The 19,888-nt window shown below is 36.9% G+C and overlaps 1 protein-coding gene across 1 annotated transcript in view; it reads left to right on the plus strand.

Annotated features, from left to right (window-relative positions):
- The window catches only part of COL25A1 (collagen type XXV alpha 1 chain), a 195,896-nt gene extending 176,208 nt beyond the window's left edge, over positions 1-19,688 (plus strand). Inside the window, exons 27-41 of the mRNA XM_053461495.1 lie at positions 529-573; positions 2,091-2,135; positions 3,862-3,942; positions 4,224-4,286; positions 4,848-4,898; positions 5,461-5,487; positions 6,779-6,859; positions 7,891-7,926; positions 9,117-9,170; positions 11,670-11,723; positions 11,967-11,993; positions 12,486-12,539; positions 14,444-14,530; positions 16,868-16,906; positions 17,485-19,688. Coding sequence (XP_053317470.1) covers positions 529-573; positions 2,091-2,135; positions 3,862-3,942; positions 4,224-4,286; positions 4,848-4,898; positions 5,461-5,487; positions 6,779-6,859; positions 7,891-7,926; positions 9,117-9,170; positions 11,670-11,723; positions 11,967-11,993; positions 12,486-12,539; positions 14,444-14,530; positions 16,868-16,906; positions 17,485-17,487 — 747 coding nt within the window. The 3' untranslated portion in view covers positions 17,488-19,688. The remainder of the gene's footprint in view (positions 1-528; positions 574-2,090; positions 2,136-3,861; positions 3,943-4,223; positions 4,287-4,847; positions 4,899-5,460; positions 5,488-6,778; positions 6,860-7,890; positions 7,927-9,116; positions 9,171-11,669; positions 11,724-11,966; positions 11,994-12,485; positions 12,540-14,443; positions 14,531-16,867; positions 16,907-17,484) is intronic.
- The last annotated feature ends 200 nt before the right edge of the window (positions 19,689-19,888 follow it).

Raw genomic sequence — 19,888 nt, forward strand, 5'->3', positions numbered from 1 at the left:
TGTCGTAGTGTTAAGACATCAAGCATAAAAAATACACAGTCATGAAAACATCGGTGATTGCCTTAAAGCAACATTCTTGTCATGTGAAGACTAAAGCCAAATGTGAGCCATAAAAAAACCCCTTAAAATACTGAAAACACATAAAACAAAATTGAGTTGAGAAAACCATATTCTTATCTTTTATGTTTTGTTAGAGATTCACCTTATAATCACCACCTGCGATGGCTTACAAAATATTTGTGACTTTTTTAAGCCAAAACAATATGTGATCTTCTATATTGTATGTTCTAGTTTTCCAGTATTGTCGTCTTTGAAACAAAGTCTACTCAACCTCATTATAGAGGTGCTACTAAAAACATATGTTTCAGAGCTGGCATGGTTTGTATAAATGTCCCAGACTGTTTAAACATCCCATTCTCTGTACTGTGTTAATGTTTAACCAAGTCGCACGCACCACCAAATATATCATTGTGTGTCATTGGTAGAAATTCCTGTTTGTTGCAACTAAATTCATTTTTGTTTTAACAGGGACCACCTGGACCACCCGGCCTACCTGGCTTACCAGGATCAAAGGTGTTTTTTTTTTTTTTTTATTTGTATTTAATTCATTTATACTAAAAATGTCATTATGAATTATGGTGACATAGATCAAGGTCCCAATCGATATGTTTACTACTAGACAACAAGATGTAGGTAGTGGGAGAACATTTGATGATGCCTCCTGAATTTATAATGCATTCTTTTTAAACCTGTGACTTAATAGTTAATGTCGATGGTATTCTGCTGCCACCTGCAGGTGACATTTGGTTTTCCATTTATTAAGTGGAAAATGACTTCATGAATGTCACCAATATCTTTCAATTTATCAAGTGGAGACAAAAAATAAATAAATCAGATGATGTTGGTAATTACCTCTGTAAACACTGTGACATGGACATATAGTTTAATTACGCTACCTTTGTGGCGAACGCATTAAGCATGTTTTTCTTGGTTCTTATTCTAATTTTGAGTTGACTTACATACTTATACAATTAGGGAGCAGCACAGTAAATGTGTTGAACTCAAATGCTTATGACATCTACAGTGCATAAAGTGGGAACATATATTTTGGAAGCACAAATCCACCCAATATTTTACACTTGCATTATTTCAAAGGTAAAAACTCAACTATAATTTTTTAAAAAAAAAGTTGCATACAATTTTGTTATCCCAGTATTACTATAAAATGACTTTGTGTGTGCATGTTTTGATTAAATTCATACTTCCAAGCGCCCAGGTGGGAAATCCCTTTTTTCCTTTCCCATAATCCCTTTTTGCTAGGAATGTGGGTAGGAGTGTATCATGGGTTTGCAGAAGTCACAATAATTTGTGTATAAACAGCTGAATAAATGTTTCGAAATTACGTTTTGTAAATCAAAAACATTCTTCTTTTTCTAAAAATGTCTAAATTACTGAACAGCTCGTGTAAATGATCTCGGTAAATCCCTTCTCCTAATCACATTTCCATCCACATCCCCTAAATCAAAAGTATGCATCTTTGACCAGCTAACTTTTTGGAAGCAAGTAGCTGAGTCAGCATTTTAAAAGAAAAGTGCTTGGCATTACACATTCTCACTTTCATCTCTTCACTTGATACATTCGGAAAGATTTTTACTGCAGTTTGCCTCTCTTGATGAATATAGGATTAGATATTTCGGTGGTTGTAGAATGCCTTGGTGTATGTCGACTTCTGTGCGCTTCATTATTGTGTGGTTTGTGGACATGCATGATGGTTAAAGTGCTAGCGCGCTTCTGATAAATGTAGCCCAAAGCATTTTGCATCAAGATCTCTCCTATATGCTTTACTGATGCTTACTAACTTGTAATCCAAGGTACTTCGAATTAGTAAACTTGTAAGTTGTTTTAGTGTTATTGAGATATAGAAACATTATATGACACATATACCGTAATAACATAACTAAATATTCAAGAAGATAATATGAAATAATGTTATTATCTATATGGCGCGTGTTATTTTTATAGCCTGGACCCGTAAAATGATCCAATAACAAGCTAAAAGCAGCTCGTAGTAATCCACATTGTTTCTACAGGGTGAGCTAGGCCCTGTTGGTCCTCCAGGAATTGATGGGGAGCAGGTAAAGTGTCCAATACATTCTAGTACTCATTGGGGATGGGAATGTTGTTATCTAAAAGTAGCATTTCTGTCTGGATTTGTTCGTTGCCAGCCACATGCGCCATGGTGCCTAAACACAATTTTTTTCCTTCTTTACGTTTATATCTTCTGCATGAATTGAGCAATCTGTTGTATATTCAGACTATGGACATTGTGCTAATGCTCATTTGGTGATTGGTTGCTAGGCAGCAGGAAGGCAACCAATCATAAAATGATTTCCAAAATGGGAATATCTTTTTTTCCAATATGAAAACATTGCTCTGGAAGTATTATATTTTTCCAGACAGTAATGATGCTTTTATGACTATGTGGAACCCGAATACCATATTCACCACTATTGGTGAAGCACCATTGGTGAACTATTCTTCTTTGTTATATATATACTTTTAAATACACATGCGTAGTGGCATAATATTTCAAGTGATACATGTATGTAGTAATGATATAATAACAAAATTGTTTACAAAATAAAACATTTTATGATAAGGAAATTGCAAGGCAGCAGGAGATGAGGTTTGATAGATCTATAAAGCTTAATATGCCGTACAGATATTAATAATGCATTTTATTTTAAGTTCTGCTAACTCCCTTGTGCATCCCGTCGTCATTTAGCTCTGCTTTTGCTTGAGAACATTTTCTCCGGCAGTATCTGTGTCGTGCATGCCGCTGTGCTAAAGGAATGGGGCATGGTACTGGCGCTTCATGACCACAGATGTGCAGCCCTGTTCCAAAGCAACTCTGCATATGAATATGTGGAGTGTGAGTGATACTATGTGCCCAGATGCCATAACAATCCCATAACTAAACAAAGCAGATCAACACTCAAACCGACATGGATATATGTTGGAACGGAGCGCCTTGGTACTTTGAGGACCAACCAAAATAATGACCACTTCCAAATTTCAAGCCTCCAAACACACAGGTTTTGAGATTATTCCAGTCTAATCACAAACACGGTCATCTATAACCCATGTGTATACAGGGATTTCATATAAATTTTGGATGCAGTGACAGAGAGAGACTGGGGTACCAGAGTAATGGGGTCATAGGAGGAAAAATGTTTGTCATAATAATGTTAATGTTACTGCATATATATCTACCATTTTATGATGGTATTCTTGCATCACAGTTCTAGTACCCTACAGTACCATCTTATTACCACTGTACATAACCAAGACTAAAGGATAAACCTGCATCTTTAACAAGACCCTCCACAGCGTTGGAGGGTCTTGTTTTCAATAAGCTACAGTTTGCCTTGAGACTGGACACTCCATCTTCAATCCTTTCTACCACTCTGGTAGGCTGTACCATGGTGTCTAATATGTATATTATGATATCCCTTATTACTGCTAGCCCCATTCATTCTACGAATAATTTTAATCTAAACCTCAAGTTTACATTTTACAAATTAAATGCGTAAAATGTGTGCGTTATTGACATCCACTTTCTGAGTATTTGTAAAGCTATTTACCCAGTTCTGTACATTAAAATGCACAGCCTGTCTGTAACTGACATAGTTTGCTGAACAGTACTGATTAAATTATCGACTCTGACGACTTAAGCGACAGCTTGGACACTTGTGATGACCTCCATGCTTTTTTTCTGTGGTTAAGTACTTGATCATGCACAGGTACATATTTTACTAAGTGTCCCTTTAGGGTTATTAAAGTATGATAATTGCCTCACAGGGTCCTAAAGGTTCAAAAGGAGATCACGGTAATGCTGGCATGCCCGGAGAGAAAGGAGGGATTGGACTTCCAGGTTTGCCTGTAAGTATAAAATGAAAGAAGTGTTATAAGGTATATATACTTCTGCTACATTATACGTCTCTACTAACAGAGCAGGTTCATCCGTTGAGCATTTGTCTAGTATATTAATAGAAGAGATATGGCATTGGTTAATTAAGAAAATCATAGCTAGTCATTATGTTCCATAACTACTTGAGGGCGCTATAATTGATGTTTTGTAGCTGAAATGGAGAGAAAAGCATATTATATGGAAAGGAGAACACAGAATAAGATATATAATCAGACTGTTGTTTGTTTTCCAGGGTGCAAATGGGATGAAAGGAGAAAAGGGAGACCATGGGTCACCTGGACCACACGGAGCTTCTGTGAGTGGACATGTTAATGCAAAGGATGAGCTCCTTTTTGTTACTTCACTCCCTGTTGGCCCATAGTTGGCACATGAACGTCCTGAAAAATGGAGAAATACCTTCACTTCTAATTGCATGGTTTAGCTTGCCAATTCCAAATTGCATGAATGTTCAATCAAAATTCACAAGAGGGTAGTATGGGTGAAATTCAGAAAACAAAGACTGATTTGATTGTTAAAAATGTATTTTAAGTTCTTTATAAACCATAATTAGTACATTTCTTTTCAGTTTATGTTTGCAACCAGAAATTATGATAACATTTTTCCGTGACGGCTTCCCTTTATACTATGAAATTTCAAACTTGCGTGACAGCTAAGTGTTTAAGACATTATCCACATTTTATAAATGAAACCCTCTGTGCGGTGGGAAATTACATACAATAGTGATTACATAAGCGGAATCATACCGGCCGAAAAGCTTTGTGATGACCGTAAATAGGCAGGGAAGCTGTTTTACTTTGTCTTTCATTTGTATTTTTTTTCTATTTTCCCTAATCTTTGGGAATTTTTCTTTTTACAGATTATAGGACCTCCAGGTCCAGCAGGGCCTCATGGTCCTCCAGGCCCCATGGTAAGTCACCAATAATTTTTCATTAATTAAATAAAAGAGCATTTTGAATAAACTTTGGATAAATAGTTCAATAATGTTAACATTTGCACCAACACAAGGACACAAGGACCTTCTTGACTGAGATGTAGACTGACATTATATAATGGCCAACGCCATTTTCAGCATTGCCTTGTTAGTACGTAACTTAGTACATGTACATGCAGTTGATTTGATGAAGGAATTCTGTTGTTCTAAACTATGTCAAAGTAACAGTTCCTTTTTTAAAATACCTACATTTTTTAGCTATTTTTGTCTGAAACCCCAGGCTTTGACTATCTCCTTCATGTTGTTACTCTTTAACCCAAAGATAGACAGCTTCTGGTCTGCTTGCCACTCTTGAAATACTGTACATCTGTGTAGTTAACAAAAAAAAGGTGCTTTACATCGGCGTCCCCATTTAGACCAGTTGTGGTTGAAAAATCAATACGGAATTGTTAATTTGGATACACCTTGTATTTTATAATTTTTTTCTCTATGTCTACCTATAATAAAAAATAATCATTTTTGGTCTCCTAATTTCCAGGGACCGCATGGACCATCTGGATCAAAGGTAAGTACACACCTTGTCATTTTCATGTAAGGAATGTGTGCAAAATCGCATGTTTTTGTGTTAATTCTAGAGGTGCATGCATATATATGTTTTGTGGCACGTACAGTAAATGTGTTTTTGATGTGGTATTTGCGCATAAACCTTTAAGCTCTTACTACAAAATCATGAAATTTGGGGATAAATGTAAAAAATATTCACAAGTATTCAATTTCAAATATTAACTTCATTGTTCTACAGAATATACAATGATAAAAAAAAGGTTTGGAATTTCCCTTTTGGGTACTCCTAAATTTAAAGCACAACATAATTTAATGTGTGAACAATTTATCAAAACAAGTTGCTTAAAATTTCAGATGACGGAAAGAATTTTGAATTATTAAACTCACTAGAAGCGGTTAAAGTAACGATCTTAAAGGTTTTTCTTGAATGTGCTGCATATTCTAGTCTGCAAACCGACAAAATACACAAAACAAAAGTACTACTGGATTGGTGTATCCCTAGCCAAAGCTCTAGAACCGTCATAATAATACATGTTTCCCGTGGTCTTCCTAGCTGCTCTAGAACACTGATGTCATCAGTAGGTAACATAACCTGGGGAATGATAGTTACTTTAAGATTCATTTTGAAATTTGAAATATTTTGAAAATACACATTTATGTTATAGATATGTTTTTAAAATGTCAAACTACATAAGTTATATCTGATTGGCTTCATCAAGTTATGCATTTAGTTTATTCAGTCAGAGTCAAGTTGAAGTAGTATTTGAGATTTGCATTCAAATTAAGCCAAATAAAATTCACACATACAAATGTAATTCAAGACGTTAAAGTTTTGGAATAGTTGTTCTAAAACAAACCATACCATTCTGTGCTACAATTAAGAGACAGGACTCCCTCCTACAAAAAATTCTAAGCAAGAGTCCTATCTGATTATTGTGAGATGAAGTATTTCCAAAATAGAACATCAGATCTCTTACTCCTGAACTGGAATTATGTGGCATATTTGAGAACCTCCCCTATGCTGATATGGATACGGTCCTAGCTCTTTCCAAACTAGAATATTAAATTGTAACATCAGATCCAAAGTCTAATCTCAGTAGGTGTCTTTCGGAAAGTTGACTCTTAGGTGGCCCATGTTTATTTTAAAACCTGAACTATGTGCAATTTTTTTTAAATTTCATGTACTTTGTTTTGTGTACTTGTTACATTTGCAGCAGTGTCTGCAACTTGAACCTCTTCTGTCCCAGCTTACACGGCCGGCAAACAAAATTGGCATCTACTTTTACATTTAGGGTGAACCAGGGTTAAATGGTCTTAAAGGATTGAGGGGTGAGCCAGGTCAAAAGGGTGACAGAGGACCACTGGGTCTTCCAGTAAGTAAAATTCTATTCAATTTCACCTCAATCCATATGCTTCTTTTTCTTTTTCCATTTCCAAACCAACGATTACATGGAACAGCATATGATCTTTTATACATATTAGAACAGTGCTGCAGCAGACAGGATAAAAAAAACCAATCCTTGTTTGTTTTCCATAGATAGTCCATGTTTACTTATGTTGTAATCATTTCCCCCAACACTTTCAATGCAAGCATAATCGTACCCGTCATCTTTGTATGTATTTGTACACTTATGTCCAAGTCGTATTCTAAACAAACATGTTAATGGCGTCTTAGTCTGAGTTCATGTTTGTTTTGCAGATGTGCTATAATTTTATGAGATTACTCACAGAATTAATGGTGTGGATTTGCTGTTTGCTTGCTCTTATCGACTCACATTATGATATTGCTAATGGTTTGTTGCCCATGTACTAATGGTTCTGGGAACTCCCACCTTTAAGAGTTCATGATCTTGTTTTGATCTGATGTTTTGATTCATATATGGTGAGCTAAGCCCAACCATTATTTCAACTCATAACTAGTTTATTTCTGCCCTTCATTGGTTTAAATATTGTTAAAATTCATCCAGCTATAAGAACAGTTCAGATTTTTGTCCATTAGAGGGCACAGAAGACAGTCATGTACCATAATTGCCATTTCTTATTTTTTTTTATGTATTTCTATAGTTATTCAAATGGTCCGATTAATGAATTATAGTATAATATATAACAGTATAGTATAGTATATATAATCTATATATTATTACCAGACACTCATGCTTCCTTTTTTAAAAAAAATATCTTCGATTATGGGAGCGGGTATGGTTTCCCAGGTTTTGTGTTTTTAACTTACACTTGTAAATGTCATGTGCAGTAGAGAGTGCTTCTTGTTAATGCCATTCCACAGTCTTTGTCACCACTTGTATTGTGTTACTCGGTTCCATGTGCTCATCAACATCACATACTAATGTCACATTCTTGTCATCTATGTTATCCCCATCGTGTGTATTTCCATCTAATCATACAGGGAGCATCTGGCTTAGACGGAAAGCCAGGACCCAGGGTGAGTCCATTGTCTTTGTGTCTCCTGCTTGCCACCCCACAGCTTCAAGCTGAGGGGAGTAGGGAACCCCAAACCAGGGGAGTCCAATTGATAAAATGAAACAACAGAGAGATTCAGGATCTGTAGCCATAAGCTATCCATTCTTCTAGCTGAGCAGTTCAGCAATCTAAGCAATGATAGGGGCCTATGGATTAACTCCACAGTTACTCAATAACACAAGAGTGCTTACTCATCAACAGAAGTTTATTCTCTACAACATGGACCATCAGTTGCTTGGATTCAATAGTTATATATTAAAATAGTTTCTCAGCATGGGATATTTGTCAAAAAAACTAAACAAAAAAAACTAGAATGTATTAAATAATAGCAATGCATATGGACACATAAGTATTCTCTCAATAGTACAATTTAAGAAATATGAAGTAATGTGCTAATTTATAAACCTCCCACTTCATCTGGCAAGAAATACTATTTGACAGTGGCCATTTAAAGTGGAAGTTCTCTTATTGTAAGATATATAGTTATGAGGCTTTGCTGTCACTTTAAGATGAAGCAGATGGGTGTGGAGATCTTTGAGTAAATGGACTAAAGGAATAAGTGCAATGTTTGTCACATTCAAGGATAGGGTTAACCATTTGCGTGTCCAATAGTGACAAAATGTAATCTAACATACATAAAGTAAAACATATTCCTTGGTGCCTGTTAATTCAGCAATGAAACTTACTTCTTTCTCCTCTTCTTTATTTCTGGGACATTTATGAAAAGTCTCTTACTTAAAGCATGAATACTCCTTGAAGGCATGTCTGCCTGTCCTTGGTCACTAGGCCACAGCATTTCCAGAAAGTCTTCCAGTTGAATCCTGTTCTTCACAATACTTATTAATTATATGATTTGTTTACTTTGCACGTTGCTTCCAGTAAATGAATAGCAGCCATATTATACAGGTTTATATTACGGGGACATACTCATCTATTGCACACATTTGTTATTTTGGTCTGCTCTTTCATGGTAATGTGTAACCGATTGTTTGTCATTTAATATATCACCTTTGCATGTTGCCTTCTAACACTATTTTTCACTCTTTTCAATTCCTTGTATTCCTACAGAACAAAGTTTGAGGAAAGGTTTCCTGGGACCATTGTTCAGAGATAAATCTGAGTTTTTAAATACTTTTCTAATTTTCCTTCTAGGGAACAGATGGCCCAATAGGTCCTCCTGGTCCAGCAGGTCCCAAAGGAGACAGAGTAAGTCTAAAAGTAATGTTATGTAATGTCAGGGATAGTTTTGCTTATTTAATTGTACTAGACAGGTGCCAACAGAAATTGTGCCATCAAACTCCTTAGAATTAAAATCTTTCTAGACAAAGTAAGTGTGGGGGGGGGCAAATGCATGAGGAAGGATTATGAAAAGAATTTGTTCTTGTAATTATATCTACATTCGTACGAATGTCCTTCAATTATTTACACACAAAAGACCTTGTGATATATCTATCCCTGCAAAACATTCTTGCACTGTAGGTTAATAAACTCTCTCAAATTAGAACCTGTGTCACTAGTTTAACATTAGCTACATTGGTTACAGCAGTAAGATAGTATACAATGTATGTTTATCAAACTGTTTTCTAAATAATTTCTATAAGCAAGTTGAGCTATACCAAAAAAAAAAAAAAAGTCTCATAAGACATATCTATGTGTTATCTAACACAATCCGTTATGATCTAATTCACAAAAGAGTTATTGGTATCTGTGAACTGTGAAAAATACAGAGACAAAACTGGGAAAATGATATGTATGTATTTGTTGTCTACTTCTGTGAGAATTTCATGGTTTATTCAACACACAAATGATGAAATGCTCAGTTGTAAAGTGCATTGTGGAAGTTGTAACCATTAGGACACTGCTCTATAACACAGGTTACATAGCTATGCTGCAATTTATATATATTTATAAATTAGACTAGTGCATTAGGATTCCGGTGAATTTTAATTTCTCAGGCTCTCTCATGCTCAATGTCTCCCTACCTTTTCCACCATCTTCCCTGTCTCCTTTTTTGCTGCTCAGCAAAGACGGAATAGGGGAGAGGCTGTCCCTGTAGTTCACGCCATGGCTCCGCTATTTTGTGGAAGTACCCCAAGAGGCCAGAATAATGCAAACAAATTCACGGAGAAAAATGTTCAGAAATGCTTCTCTTTCTCCGTGGATCTGTCCTTTTCCGGATGTGCTCTGGAAGGCCTGCACAATGCAGCAGATAGTGGGGATAAGTGGACCAACAAAGAATACAGAAGAACAACAAGCAAAGCTGTGGAAAAAGAGACATGAACACGGAAGCAGCTGTCTGAGCAGATAGGGAGACATTGAGAGAGAGCCTAAGAGAGAGAGTGTGAGCGAGATTGAGTGAGAGAATGTAAGAGAGTGAATTAGGGTAAGTGAATTATGAATGGAAGAAGCCCTCCGAAATTCATCCAAACCAAAACATCAGCAAACAAAGTTTGTCTGAAAATGAATGGACCAAGAACGAAATTAAAACGCCCCCTTTTTTTTTTGGTCCATGTGCACAAGTCTAATATAAATATATTAAACTATATAGAACTTTTAGTACTTTCTCTAGTGTAAACAACCAACAACAAAGCAATGTCCACGTAGAATTAACAGCCTTAATAAATTGCTACAAAAAAACTAGTAACAAACATATTTAGAACTCCATTAAAAAAAAACATTTTTGCACAATTTGCTACAATGTGTTACAGTAAAGTTCAAGGTGTCTTCCTCGGTGCAGCCAAGTAAATCTTCCTAATTGGTTACGAGCAAAATGTCCCAGAAAACAAGTAACAGAGGGGAGGTAAAAGTAAGTTTGCTTTGATCTGTCCAGCCAAGCAGTGGTCATTCTAAAGCCACGGCATACTAAAGATGGCTGAACAGATTCAAATACATTTGATCGACGTGTCTTTTTTTAAGATACTTTAAAATATCTATGAATGGTTCTGTATCTTCTCAAAGTGAGTGTGCGTATGTGTGTGTATATTAAATGTAAATTGAATATGATAATAGGGAAAATATGGCTGAAATGATTGTTTCTTATGTGTTAAGACATGGTGAATAGCAATTTGGAGGAACTTTCCCAGTATTGAATATAGAATATTCTGGGAAAGTACATGCCAGCAATTAACACAATATACCATTGTACATGGTGCGCTGTAGGTTTCTGACAGTCTGTTAGAACACGGCATTGGCATAGTGCCGTCTGCATTTATCCACGGTTCACAGTGGCTGGGTTTGGACGGAGGGATAAGAAGTTACTGTTCCCTACACAGAGATTAATTAGTGCTATCAGCTATTCCAAATACCGTAGCAATTAATATGATCATTAGTAAGTCATGGAAATTTTATTGCCCGTCATATGAGTCAGTGTTTCACCATGGCAATGCTACTAATAAATACATCTATGCCTTTTTGTGGACCAAGCTTTGACTATGCTACAAAAGATCTACCACACCTGGTTGTGCATATATTGTTATAGCTTGTAAGGCAGAATGTACTAACATTGTTTTTCAGACACTCCTTACACATGCATGATTCAGGATCTCTTCTGATGATCCCAGGTTGACTGATGTCTGCTTTTCAGACTGTTGACAAGTAAAGATCCACCTGTACTTATGGGAGGGAAACTGTACTGGTGGCATACATTGAGGAGGGCAGAGGTGAGACTTGATGCTATAAATATTAATACAAATGCTTATCTTGCAGGGCGAGAAAGGAACCGTTGGTGATCCAGGACCAAGAGGCCCTTATGGTTTACCTGTAAGTCACCATTGACAATGTAATGCATAGCTAGTACTGATACAATTAGTTGCACAATATGTTGGAACATAGTTTTGTAACATGGATTACACTTCTACGAAGTGTTCACGTTACAGCATACTAATACATAGCTCTTTCGGATTGAAGGTACACTACAGCTGGCATCATATAGCATGTTTTAATCTGACCACAGATACATGTGTGCATTACAATGCCAGATAAATATTTGTGATCTTTTTACAGGGCAAAGATGGCGAGCCTGGGCTAGATGTAAGTCACCTGACTTTGTGAAAATGTAGATATATATATATATACATATACACATTATATACATATGTGTGTGTGCATGTTTAGTGTCCATTCATTTTTCATATTTTAGTTCTCATGCCTTAAATTATCATGTTTGATAAAATTTGAACCCACACGAATATAAAGATATACTATATTTAAGTAGTCCTTGCATACCTCAGCATTGGATGAGACAGTGCCTCTGGATTGAGGAATTCTTAGAGCCTCCAAACTGCTTAGAATTCCCTTTGTCAAGCAAGTTCCTTTTGCAGTAGGATCAAGCAATTACTTTAGATTTCAAGAAATACTAGGAGTTTTTTGTCAAAAAAGTAGTAAGACTGAGACCTTCACCAACTTCCTTGGTGATATAGTACTAATTAGTAATTACTGATATGTACTGATTTTTGAAACACCCTCCCTTTTAATGCATGAATGGTAGACAGTCAGACAAAGTATTCTCATATATTGTTTCAGGGTTTCCCAGGTCCTCGAGGAGAGAAAGGTGACCCCGGAGAAAGGGGAGAAAAGGTGACTGATGTTTTAAGTAAACACTAAGTAAACACTAATTTTATAAACTAATCCTTGAGTCGTCTCAACCTTATCATAGGTTACGAAAGCAATCGTAGTCTTATGTGCCAAGTGATAAGATGGACTGTAAGCTCTGTACTTAGACCTTTTCAGTAAACCAAGGAATATGTGACTTAATTTGCTTGCCTTTCATAATTTCTTATAGGCATTCTTGCTACAATGGTCTAAATATTAGATCTTGAATCAGTGATCATCATTAAGACATTATATGGTAAATTTATCCTAGAACATACAATCCTTTTTACCAAACAGGAATATGCACATCTTAAAAAATTGTAGCATACTATCTCAGTTACTATTTGAGGTGTCTAGCCAGTCTAGAATATTAGCCATGTAGATAATAGTGAACTGGCCACACAAACATTATCTTGTCCTCAGGCAAACCAGTACCAAAGCATTTGGGAATTGCTTGATTGCTTCCCTGCCGCATATAATTTCTCTACGAGAAGGTTATTCCACATCTCCACTACTTACATAGAAATATAGAATTTGATGGCAGATAAGAATGATTTGGCACACCTGGTGATTCTAGTTATGATCATGTAAAGAAGTCAGTGTGATTTGTAGAAGAATGGTATGACAGCTAAACAGAGCCATAGGTTGGTCCTCCATGTAGTTGATCCCCTAATTGATAATATGTAATGTATATGTTATCTTATCAGTTATCCTTTGGATTAATGGCCGGAATATTAGGGTGAAATGATTTATTACCTATGGAAATTCTCATTGATGACACAGAAAGTTAAGTAATGTATAAGACAAGTGTCAAGAATACCCAGGACAAATATATTCTCCGTTCCAGGTATAAAGCAATCCATCTTACAGATATTTGGAATTCTATGAAACTGTTGGCACACATGAAGTCTTTAGCTTGCGCAATGTGCTAATTAGCCCTCTAACACAAATATACATTATTCTCGAAATGTTGTTTTTTTCCATTCCACTCTTTGATTGCTTTTATTTTGCATTGTTATGCCATATATCACTGTCCACTGACAGATCATGCTGATGTGATTTCTGACAATTGCTAAATGTTGTTTCCTTATCCAGAGGTGCATACCCTTCTCCTCCTTCAACCTGTGTCCTTTCCTGCAACTTCTCCTCCTGTACTTTGTAACCTTAAAATCATTCCTCCCTAATTCAGCATAGTGAGCTTACTTGGGCGATGACTGCTGGTTTAACCACCCAGGAGCTAGGGAATACTAAATGCAATCAATTCATTTCCCATAGTGATGAGCATAAATATTATTCTTGAGTATTGCAGTCATCACTAAATAAGCCTGCAAAAACCATCCTTGTCTGTTTATTCATTTTTTTTTACTAATACTATGGCTTTCATAATATCTCACTCGTTCAAGTAATTATAGCCATACACCTTAATTTAAAAGGCCGTTGGCTGGGTGTGATGGACATTTACCTTTGTCACAAACATCAGTTGATATCTGGATTCCCAGAACAGAACTGAAAACATTGAGAGCCAGTGACACATTAATTGCAGCAACAATCTACTAATGTCATATCTGCAATCACAAAGTGCAGTCCCTGCGAGATGCACTGAACTTTTTCTAAAGTATGTTCATTACATATAATGTATAAAGCCTTAATAACACAACCTTTCCTATCTCTTTCGTGATCACCTTTGTGTCGAACTTCATGATGTGTATCACGCTTTTAACCCTTACAGGAATACTAATATCTCACTTTTCCAGCCTGTCTCTGATATCCAGCACCCAGAGATACTTACACAAGTCAACCAACACGGTTAAATGTCCCCCCCAAAACCCTTCTCTTGTTGAGGTTTTTGATAAAATACGTTTGTTCTGTCCAAACCATTGTATCCACAGGGGGAAAAGGGAAAGAAAGGCAAAAAAGGGCCTAAAGGGGAGAAAGGAGAACAGGGTGCCCCTGGATTAGATGCACCCTGTCCATTGGTATGTCTCAATCAGAAAACGCCATCTTGTAATGAACGCTAACGTGATAGGATGTGAGCAGACATTCAGCCCTTAGCCAGCTGATCTTATCACCGTTAAATAATTATGAGTGTAGAATTATCGTAATACTATTATTCCAGCTGGGTTGGACCAGGCTTTCCATATTATTGTCTTCTAGCAGAAGAATTGGCGGACCACCTTACAGAAACTCAACCTTCCAGCTTTGATATAGATTGATCGTGGCTAAACTGTGATGTTTGCTCTATTCCTAAGTTTTTTTCCTTTTGTTTTTTGGTTTCATACAGGCGAGACAATATTTAAGCTTTATCAATGTCAGTAACATTGCGAGTTAATCTTTACAAACAGGGTTTCCGTGGATTAAAGGGGGAAAAAGGGGAACCAGGTCAACCTGGCCTGGATGGGCTGGATGCCCCTTGCCAATTGGTACAGTATTTCTCTTTCCTATGTTCCCTGCATGTACGTCCTTGTCTCAATAACCAATGCAAAGGCCGGATCTGGCACCTTTTGCATTGCCAAGAATATGCATGCTCCTGCATGAAAGAAGCTTACGGGATCTAATAAGTCATGAGATGCTTCCTGTCCAAATTCTAACCCCTCCAGCTATTCACACATTTTGTCTTTCCTCTATATTTTTCCTCAGAATGCCTTACACACAAATATTAGCGTGTTTGCCTACATACACACGCATAACCTTGTAGTGACAAGCGTTATAAGCTTACCTGTCTATTACCTGTCTTCAATTTAGGTTGACCTTTATAATAGATTAGTGGGTAATATACTACCTAGTGATATAATAGCCTGCAGCCCTATCCTTTTCACACACACGCCCTATAAAATGGTGTTTGAGTTTAATAGTCCCCCCCTCAAATTTCCTTACCCGTAGCCATGTTCACAGCTTCCTATCCTTGCCTCAGCATGAATCTTAAATCCTGTCCATACTAAAAGTATACTAGAAATCCTCTTCCTTGTACCAATATGGCAAACACAGACCTTTCTCATGAAAAAGGTTACGGTAATGTATCCAGACAGTGGTCACATAATCATTAAGATCGTATGTGAAAATATTTAAAGGTGCTGTTCCACCTACTCTGCTAATTTGCTTTGGTTGTAACTAAGTGCCATAGGAGATGAAAATGCTGCATTAATATAATTAAACATTAAGAGGAAATGATAATATCACAGATCTCCTTAAGTTTGACTAAGTGGAACAGCAGCTTTAAAGGATCTCAGCACACCTGTTTTATTGCAGTTGAAATAATTCAGCAGGGAGTAAGAGTTACAATTTCATTGAAGGTGTTTTATTTTAAGATTTCACATTTGCTGGGGAAAAATGGAGCATGCTTACTGCACACAACATATGTGTTTTGTATGTCTGTACGACGCACATGTCATTTATATCTGGAGAATGCTGGACACGCAGTATATGAACGTGCCGACCGAAAGCAGCGCTTGGCACACTCTCTATAGCGGCTATAACTCTCTAGGCAGTAAATGTGTCAAGCAGCATAAAAAAGTGCTGTTCATGGGTTCTCACAGATGTCATAAGTCCAACGTGACGCTAATAATTATCTGATCAGGCCTATGGAAACTCAGTTGTAAGGACCAACCCAAATATTGATAATATACTTGGCAGTACACTGTAGTGTTGCTGACAGGCATAATTAAAGTGTACTTCCCTGTTCAGGAAAACTAGATTTCTTTTAAATATCTGTCACTTAGAGCAGTGATGTCACAAGGCAAGCTCCAGAAAGAAATGACCGTGTCACATCATTGCTAGTCACAATTCATAAAAGCAGCCAGGCTAATTAGGAAAAATGACAACTGGCGTAGCGTGAATGTAAGACCGTACTGGAGTTTTATGGATGCATGGAATCATCATGAGTGATCTAGTACAGAATGTATTTTCCTACATGATTGTGATAACTTGGTTGATGTGCAATGTTGTTACTTTTTTGTGTATCATAAAAAAGATTGACGGGCAATTAAACGCCAAAAAAAGTTTTGTAAGAAGATCAGTAAGGTTCAACTAATAGTCCCATCATGTGGCCCGAATTAGATCAGATGCCCTAACTGGTGACAAAAGTATGGGCCCTCCTTAGATCTTTAACTCCTCTTGGCTCCATACCAAAGAAAAAAGTTGGGCATTTGCTTTGCTAAATATTGCGCAATCAAATTTTGTATCACTTAATAATTTGGACATTGCACCAGGATACCCCAAAATTACAAAGGTAACTGATCCCCTCTATAACAACAGGGAGAACTTTATCAAGTATGGCTCAGCTGACATTGTCTGTTGTAATTTTTTGTTTAAAACAGGGACCAGATGGACTTCCGATGCCTGGTTGTTGGCAAAAGGTGAGAACTGACTAATTGAAGTCACAGCTAAAAGATAGGTAATCACGCTTCAAATTAACATTAACTCCCTTCCAAATAATAAATGCAGCTGATTTGAAGGATAGATGCATGCTAATAAGAATGCCATGCATGCAATCTGCACAGAATTGTATTATGAAGCATAACAAATATGGAACTCATTAAGCATGATGTACCTTGCAGCGGTAAAAACATGACTGGAGGTGGTTATGTATCGTATATCTGTAGAGTAGTACAGGCTATCTAGGTTATGCGACTACAGAAGAAGGCTAATACTTAAGTAATTGCTTCGTAGACACCAGTTTGGCATATAATTCACATACACATGAGCGGCTCTAAAGGGATGGTGCTCTTTAGATTTATAACTCGCAGCCACAGTCCTGAAGGCAAAGGCACAGAAAAGAGCAGTAATGTAATAGGTTAATGTATACAAGTGCACTGTTCTTTTACACTATTGCTGTCATTCCGCGTATATTTAATACGCGTACATACACTGTTTTATTATACGCTGGGCCATGCCAGGTTATTAACCACTATGTTTTTTTGCTTCTGTTTTGCAGTGATGAATCTAACCATACAAGCATGAAGTTGTAAATACTTATCCAAATTTTGTATTTATGGTAGAGAACTGAAAAGAATGATTTGAACAGAAATGTTTACACGTAACGTCTACTTGTTTATGAATATATCTTTCATTCGCTTGCACAAGCAGTTATCAACGCTGCTGCTGAAACCTGCAAAACTATGGGAACAACCTTTCATACCTTTAACACGACTGCTTTGTGTAAAGACTATTATGCCAAGCCCCCAATTACACGGACTAGTTACATTTACAACCAAATACGGCTATACCAATACTGACTATTTTTGGAGCCTACTCCACGCTAACTTCCATTTGTGTGCCAAATCTCAGATTCGCTGGTTTGTGTCGTCATAGCTGTTTGTACAGACTAATGATATGCATGACCTGTGTCTCGCCGCTTGCCGTGTGATTTTAAAATCACGTGTGATATGCTTGCTGTTGCTACTTACCCACCTTCTCCTTATTATGCTCCTTTTGTTCCTTCCAAGGGAGTGACACCATGGCTTGTGGCCAAAAAGAGATAGAACGGCATTAACAGAGAATCAACAAATGCTGTTACAGTTTTGAGACATATGGCCAACGTTGTTGGTCTTTAGTCTCCTGCTTGATAAGCCATTCTGCAGATGAGGCTTATTGGTCTTGATTGCCTTCAGCATTTTTTTGGTGGTACACAAGGCCACCAGGAAGTGGAAGATGGACATGTTTTGAATATACAATATGTCAGAGATACAGTAACGTTTGGAGGTGGCTAATGAAAAATACAAGCGAGCCGTGGTGTACTGTGGACATGCAGATGGTTCCAGCATCCACTGATGAACATCTGAAACTAATGTGCGGAGCAGTGGCTTCTTATTTCTAATTCTAATTTTAAAGAAACTATGGGTTCTCCATGAAAAAATACTCCTCACAGAATAGGAAAAGCAAACGTAGGACATTTCTTTTATGTATGTTTTAGCTAATTCAGCCAACGACAAAAAAAAAGAAAAAAAAAAGCACCAGTTTCTGATCGTACCCAGCACGGTCTTGGTAAACATTGTACTTATTCCTGTTAATATGTTATTGTTCTAAGGTGTTTTGTAATAGTCTTGAAGAACTGTGTAACAATTGTTTGAAAGCCTAGCCGCAGTAATCTAGCAGAATGCCAAAGTGTTGTGTTCTTTTCTATTGCGTAGCAAGTTGACGAGGTTGGTCATGAAACCCTTTCCACCTTTTTAACAGGCCTTTCAACAAAAAATATCACAGCATGCAACAGTCCACGCAAACGGGAAAACTTCCTCATAGCTCTCAGCTTACATGGTGCACCTGTGCTTTTTTCCTCATTTAATATTCATTTGAAATCCTTGAGTACCGTGAGCTGTTAAACTTCACAGCTGCTGTTCTTGAAGTCCTCTTTGTGCAGGAATACCAAAACACACTGTTCTAGCTGTTTGGTTAGTGTTTGAGGTCTTGTTGTTTTTCCTTTTCTTTATATTTACCTTTGTATAAGCCATTTAGGAGACTGAAAGGCCATTCAAAAAAACCCGGGAGAATGTTTTCTGGTTATGATGACACATTTTTTCCTTAAAGCACCCATTCCTTGAGTTGCCGCAGGTATCACGCATTACAGCGTTGGCGATATAGTCATAGGTCCTTTTAATAGCACGCTGGATCTCCTGATCGATCTTGGTAGACAGCTTGGCTTCTGTTCACTTAAAAAGCACAGCTGGTTTCAATAGAAAACAGATGTGTAGCAAAACCTTAAGCCAGAGTCTAAAATTCTATAAAGGCTTCTCAATAAAATTGCAGCTAATGTTGGAATAAAAAAAACATGCCAGACTCGGCCGCACCCGCTTCATACTTCCCTCACGGTGTGTTTGTCTCCAGCCGGAGACGGCATCTGTATGAAGAGCGAAGAAAAACAAGGCACATCTGGTTAGGAGATTTCCTGTGGGCGGCCTAAATCATATTAAACTTCAGACCAAACAGATGTGCTTCAACTAGAAGTATACATAGATATAGATATATACACGGGCAGAAAAAAGTGAAATGTTTAAAAGTTTACAAAAATAAGCTAGAAAAAATCATGCTGAATATTAATTGTAAATTTCCCAATATTTGTTCACACTTTGGCCAACGACAGCTGTCTATTGAAAAAAGAAAAAAAATATATATAATGGGCGGCCATCCGTTTTTATACAAAAATATATATATATATACTGTGTATTATTTAATCACCCTGGAAAATGAATGGTTCTGTAATGTAATGCATGACATGCAAAAACACACACATACATATAAATGCGAGTTTAATTCCACAAAAAGGAATTAACTTTGTGCGACTTATACAAAGGTTCTACCTGCTACTTTTATATCCACGTTCCTTTTGGTGCTAATATGTACTA

Source organism: Spea bombifrons, chromosome 1, assembly GCF_027358695.1.
Source record: "Spea bombifrons isolate aSpeBom1 chromosome 1, aSpeBom1.2.pri, whole genome shotgun sequence".
Taxonomy (NCBI): Eukaryota; Metazoa; Chordata; class Amphibia; order Anura; family Pelobatidae; genus Spea; species Spea bombifrons.